The sequence below is a fragment of the Kryptolebias marmoratus genome, linkage group LG16, assembly GCF_001649575.2.
Source record: "Kryptolebias marmoratus isolate JLee-2015 linkage group LG16, ASM164957v2, whole genome shotgun sequence".
Classification (NCBI taxonomy): Eukaryota; Metazoa; Chordata; class Actinopteri; order Cyprinodontiformes; family Rivulidae; genus Kryptolebias; species Kryptolebias marmoratus.
Window position 1 is genome coordinate 798,508 of NC_051445.1, and position 6,462 is coordinate 804,969.

The window sequence follows — 6,462 nt, forward strand, 5'->3', positions numbered from 1 at the left end:
GATGGATGGATGGATGGATGGATGGATGAATGGTTGGATGAACAGATGGATGGATGGATGAATGGTTGGATGAACAGATGGATGGATGGATGAATGGATGAATGGTTGGATGAACAGATGGGTGAATGGATGGATGGATGAACAGTTGGATGGATGAACGGATGGATGGATGGATGGTTGGATGAACAGATGGATGAATGGATGGATGGATGGATGGTTGGATGAACGGATGGATGGATGAACGGATGGATGGATGAACGGATGGATGGACAGCCTGGTCTGCATCAGTCCTTCTTCAGGCTGCTGCCACCAGGGGGCGCTGCTTCAGTTCTGCCCTCAGATTAAAACGGATCAGAAAACAGAAACAAAACAAGACGTCAGTGTTAAAAATGAACCATTGAAACATAAATAGTGGAAAACAGTCTGATGAAAACATGACTTTATGTCCTCTCCTGAAATCATAATAACTTTATTTTTTTATTTTGGGTTTTATTTCCCGGCACAAAGAAGGAAACACGCTTGATTCGATCTGTTTCTGCTGAAACACATTAAAACTCTTTTTTTGGTGTGTTTTTATTGGTTTGTGAATCACTGAAGAATCTGATCTGATTATAGACGTCTTTAAATAAATTTAAAATAGCTGCCGTGATTAAAACCAAGAAGTAAAATCAGAGAATTATTTTAACTTTTTTAACTTTTAACTTTTCTTGTTTCAGAGCAAATTGTCTTTAAACGTGTTGGGATCAGATCTTTTCAGCCTGTTTGCTGAAGTTGTTTTTGAAGGTCGGTGTTGAAGGTCTCGGGTAAAAACCAGGTTTTCCCTGCAGGAGGAGATCGAAGCGTGCTGCGAGATGCTGCAGGAGAGATGCCGGCGGCTCGGCTCCAAGATCGCAGAGCTGCTCGTCCTCCCCATCTATGCCAACCTGCCGTCCGACATGCAGGCCAAAATCTTCACGCCGACGCCTCCTGGAGCCCGCAAGGTGAGCCGGGTCAGAGATGTTCGACAGAACCGGATCGCTCTCCTGATGTGGCTTCACTTCCTGTCTCTCTGTCCTCTCCAAGGTGGTGGTGGCCACCAACATCGCAGAAACGTCGCTGACCATCGACGGCATCATCTACGTCATCGACCCCGGCTTCTGCAAGCAGAAGAGCTACAACGCCCGGACGGGGATGGAGTCGCTCATCGTCACGCCGTGCTCCCGGGTAAAAGCTCCTCCTCTGACGTGGCCTAAAAGCTAAAAGTAGCGACTCAGCAGGAGATTTAGTCCACATCGTACGACGTTCTTTCCTGATGGAGCCGCACGTTTTGATTCGTTTCACCTGCAGGAGCAGCAGCGAATCAGAGACAGAAGAATAACAGATGATTAGGTTTATTAAGGTGCTTGATGTTTCTATAAGCTGACAGCCTGAATTCATTTACAGCCGTCTGTGATGAAACGTGGAAGATGAGCGAGTTTCTCTGATAGGAAATAAAAACAGACGAGGCCGTGTGGGTTTTATTTGTCTGAATGCTTTCAGCTCATTCTGTGTTTGGCTGTCAGGCTTCAGCCAATCAGAGAGCGGGCCGAGCCGGCAGGGTGGCTGCTGGGAAATGTTTCCGCCTCTACACGGCGTGGGCCTTCAAGCACGAGATGGAGGAAACCACGGTTCCTGAGATCCAGAGGACCAACCTGGGGAACGTGGTGCTGCTGCTGAAGAGTTTAGGTGGGAGTCACGGCGGCGTGGCGTTCTGTCGGCGTGACGTTTTTGTTCTTATTCTCGTTTTCCTGCTCAGGCATCAACGACCTGATCCACTTCGACTTCATGGACCCTCCTCCTCATGAGACTCTGGTGCTGGCTCTGGAGCAGCTCTACGCTCTGGGAGCCCTGAACCACCTGGGAGAGCTCACCAAGGTACGAATCTGCAGCTTTCAGGTTCCTTTCCTCCACAACGTTTCCACGTTTTCTGTAAAAACGCTCCGAAGTCTCGACCTCTGACTTTCTGCTGCTCATTTATTCAAACCTTCTCAGAATGTAAATAAAATTAGAAGCAGATGGAGATCTCCTCAGTTCCTTCAGAAACGTTAAAATCTGCTTCAGGTGTTTATTCTGTGCTTTACTTCCTGTTTAAGGAATTTATCTTCTAGCATCAGTTTGCTAATTTTATCTTTTAGTTACTGTTTGCTAATTCTAATTTCATCTAATTGTAGCTGTTTATTTGCAAACAGTCCGACTTAAAGGACCTTCATTTTCCTGCTTGTTGGACAGGAAATAAAAATAAATGAAAAGAAACCAATGATGACTCAAGACTTCCCAGCAGGGTTTAAACTTCCTGCTTCTGGCTCTTTTAGAGGCGAGTTAAAGAACATTATGGAGCGTTATAAACTTTAACAGATGGTTTTAATAAAATAACTAAAGAGGAGAAAATATTTGTCCAAAATAATCGAAGCCGAAACGTTCAGAAGCAGAAAAAGATTTAGTTAAAAATGTAACATAAAAGATCGACACTCAACTTTCAGGTTTGAGATGTTATGAATGAAATAAATAAATATAGAAATAAAATAAAAGATCCTTCAGTTTTAAACAGAAATCTGTTGGTTTGTTGTTTCTGTTCTCTGATCCTGCAGGTCAGACGCTTCAGGTGTTTTGACTTTAAACTCTGAGAGAAAATGTCGGAAAGAAACACACACACACACACTTTCACACACGTTCTGCTGAGTCAGGACTGCTTGAGCCAAAGACTTGCTGTTAATGAGGGATTACTGAGACTGAGGGGGTTGTATTTGGATCTACCTGTTGTATTTGGATCTGTTTGTCGCTCTTTAACCACTGGTTCTGTTTGTTTGGGTTCAGCTGGGTCGCAGGATGGCCGAGTTACCCGTAGACCCGATGCTGAGCAAGATGATCCTGGCCTCTGAACAGTGAGTCTCTGATTATTCCTCATTATTAGGATGGTGTTGAATCAGGAAGTGACCTCAGAGAGGAGGGTCTGATCGATGAGGAGCCGTGGGGCCTTCATCTGGGTCGGGGGAAGCCGAACCGGGTCGACACGCTGACAGATCATCAGAAAATGTTCTGACAGGTCGAGGAAAGAGGAAAAGGAAATGAATGCTGTGGTTTTATTCTGTGGCCGTGTGGCAGCTGGAGGAGGAATCTGACTCTTCCTCCTCGTGTCTTCAGGTACAAGTGTTCGGAGGAAGTGCTGACCATCGCAGCCATGCTGTCCGTGAACAACTCCATCTTCTACCGGCCCAAAGACAAAGTGGTGCACGCCGACAACGCCAGGATGAACTTTGTGGTTCCGGGAGGAGACCACCTGGTGCTGCTCAACGTCTACACGCAGGTAGAGACGTGCTGCTCACCTGTTTCCTCTCACTCTAAATGCAGCGGGAACCATCCAGCAGCTTTTAAAATCACCCACATTTAAAGCTTTTAGGCAGATTGATATAGTTTTAGACGTTATGTTGTCACTATTTTCTCCTGTTTGGCTCCAAACGAGTTTTAAAGTCAAGTATTTGACAGTAAACCAGGATCGATGAGACTGGACGTAAACTGTGAATAAATGCAGATGTTCTGCTCCTCGCAGTTTGCTCAGATGCTCGCTGTGTTTCTCCCTCAGTGGGTGGAGAGCGGCTTCTCCACACAGTGGTGCTACGAGAACTTCATCCAGTTCCGCTCCATGAGGAGAGCCCGGGACGTCCGGGACCAGCTGGAGGGCCTGATGGACCGCATCGAGGTGGAGGTGCTGAGCTGCCAAGAAGACAACGTCCCCATCCGCAAGGTCTGGGGAAGTCCTGCGTGCTTTTATTCTGGTTTCAGAGCAGAAATATGGAGGGAGGTTTAGAAAAGCTTGGATCCAGAAAGTCTGGATCACAGGGAGGAGACGTTTTTATGCCCACGGCAAACATTTTACAATAAATGAGAAATCCTGGGAAGTGTGGAGGGCAGGACTGAAAATATCTGGTTCCTGGTTAAAGTTTAACTTAATAAGTTGTTTAAAATCCTTTTCTCTTTCTCCGAATGTGAGCTGAGGGTGACGGAGGAGGTCAGAGCAGCAGTTAGGATTCTGCACAGTGAAGGTTCCTGGGAAGACGTTTAACTCGTCTGTTATCAGTCAGAAACGCTGTTTCTGCTTCAGTGATAAGAGCAGGGCGTTGGTCTCTTTGTTTGGCTTCGACTAAAACCTCTTATCGTTCCCTTCAGATGGATTTAAACACTAACCTCGGGTCTGTCAGCTCTGAAGGAGGAACTAGGTGTGAATGTTTAAAGTGATCCACATCTTCTTAGTTTGAGCTTTTAGCTGCTGTTTTGTTTGTTTTAGTTTTTAGCTCCAGTTTAGCTGTTTTTAGCTCGAGTTCTGCTTGTTTTAAATCATTAATTCAGCAGATTTCAGCTCTGAGTTCAGCCTGTTTCCAGTTGTTTAGTTTGGAATAAAGTAATAATATTAATACTGACGTCAGTTCAGGTGTAAAAAGGTCTTTTTGGTGCTCAGAGTCGAAGCTAAAATGTGTCCTCTGAGTCCCGTCGTTCTGTTCCTGCGGTTCTCAGAAAAGGAAGCTGAAAGATCTGCCTCCCAATTCTGAGGAACCAGATCGTTTCAGAACAGAAACATGATCAGATTTCGAGGCAAAGATCTCGTTTTAAGGAGGATTCAGACTCTTTGTTCCAGCAGCGTCTCAGAGACTCTGTTCCTGTTTGACAGGACTTTAGCTGTTAGCTGCGGGACTTTAGCTGTTAGCTGCGGGACTTTAGCTGTTAGCTGCAGGATTTGAGCTGTTAGCTGCAGGATGATAGTTCAGCAGAATCTTCACGTTCTGCAGAGATATGCAAAGTGTCTGCTGCCGACGGTTCTGGGGCGTTTCTTGGACTTTTCTCTTCAACACGCTAAAAGAAGCAGCTAAAAGCAACAATATGCTAGCTGAAAGCTGAAAGTAACTAAAAGCTATATGTAGCAAACAGCTGTCTGAAAGCAGCTGAAGGAGATCTTAATTGTTTTCATTAGAGAGAATATTTAGAAAAAAAGTTAAAATTAGTATAAAAGTTACAAAAACTAAAAATCAGCTGAATGAGCCGAAGGTTTAGCTGTTTGAACGGCTGCTGAAGTTTTTGGACTTTAAGGAAGTGGAGAGTCCGACTCGGCCTTCACAGAATTATTCATCGTGTTTTGAAGGAAAATAAAAAGTGCTGAGTCACTACAGTTTATTTGTTTGAGTTGTAATATTTACTTTAAATATTTGCCGCCATGTTGCAGCTCTGAGTCTGAAGGTAAACACAGATCTTTGTTCCTCTCAACCCTGAACTGGACGGACCGGTTCTCGTGTTTTGTTTCTATTTCTGGATCGATGCATTCTTTCGAAATGTTTCAGCTTCACCGTCTCTCATCAGCTTTCTGAACCTCAGCTTCATCACAGACTGTTCCACTTCCTGCTCTTCCTCCTCTTCCTCCCAGGCGGTGACGGCGGGGTATTTCTACCACACGGGGAGGCTCAGTAAAGGCGGCTACAAGACGGTGAAGCACCAGCAGACGGTCTACGTCCACCCGAACAGCTCCCTGTTCGAGGAGCAGCCGCGCTGGCTCATCTACCACGAGCTGGTCTTCACCACCAAGGAGTTCATGAGACAGGTGCCGAGAACGCCTCCAAGTCCCTCAAAATGTCCGACAGGTAGTCAGGTGGCTAAATGAAGGCTTGTACCGCTCAAAGGTTGGACGTGTTTTAATCATCCAGAATCTACAGAGACGACTACAGCAGAAAATACAAAGAATTAGAGATAAATGCAGCGTGAATGTAGAACAACCATGAGCTGAAAGCTAAAAGGAGCAAAAGGCTAACTGGATGCTAACAACAAAAGGTTGGCTAACGGGTTAAAGTAGCTAAAAACAGCAAAAGACTAGCTCAAACTAACGAAACAACAGTAAAAAGCTAAAAGAATCAAAAGGCTAGCTTGAAGCTAAAAGTAGCAGAAAGAAAACAAACAGGAAAACTGTGAATCAGCATTTATAAACTGCTGAGTCACTGATCAGAAACAGAGATTTAAACAAACTCTGAGCACCAGTTTCAGTTCCCTGCAGGGTTTTATGTTGGAGAACGTTCTGCTGTTCGCTCTGAACTTCAGGAAGTTTGAGAGAAAAACCATCAGACTAAAATCCATAACTGGTGTTTGTTTGGAAAGTCTGAATGACATCAGACTGAGTTAAACTTCCCAAAATCCCCCAACTTGACCTCTGACCTCAGTTCAGCCATTAAAGTCCAACTTTCTGTTTAAACTGAGCTGTAGAGCTCCAAACAGAACCGGGTTTAGAGCTCCTAACAGGAGCGGGTTTAGAGCTCCAATAGGACCGGGTTTAGAGCTCCAGTAGGACCGGGTTAGAGCTCCTAACAGGACCGGGTTTAGAGCTCCTAACAGGACCAGGTTTAGAGCTCCAACAGGACCAGGTTTAGAGCTCCAATAGGACCGGGTTAGAGCTCCTAACAGGACCGGGTT

At 45.2% G+C, this 6,462-nt stretch overlaps 1 protein-coding gene across 1 annotated transcript in view; it reads left to right on the plus strand.

Annotated features, from left to right (window-relative positions):
• dhx16 (DEAH (Asp-Glu-Ala-His) box polypeptide 16) overlaps positions 1–6,462 on the plus strand; it is a 19,687-nt gene that overhangs the window by 11,806 nt on the left and 1,419 nt on the right. The window contains exons 14-21 of the mRNA XM_025002343.2: positions 828–980; positions 1,063–1,203; positions 1,542–1,704; positions 1,775–1,893; positions 2,833–2,900; positions 3,160–3,322; positions 3,599–3,760; positions 5,429–5,602. Of these exons, the coding sequence (XP_024858111.1) occupies positions 828–980; positions 1,063–1,203; positions 1,542–1,704; positions 1,775–1,893; positions 2,833–2,900; positions 3,160–3,322; positions 3,599–3,760; positions 5,429–5,602 (1,143 nt within the window). The remainder of the gene's footprint in view (positions 1–827; positions 981–1,062; positions 1,204–1,541; positions 1,705–1,774; positions 1,894–2,832; positions 2,901–3,159; positions 3,323–3,598; positions 3,761–5,428; positions 5,603–6,462) is intronic.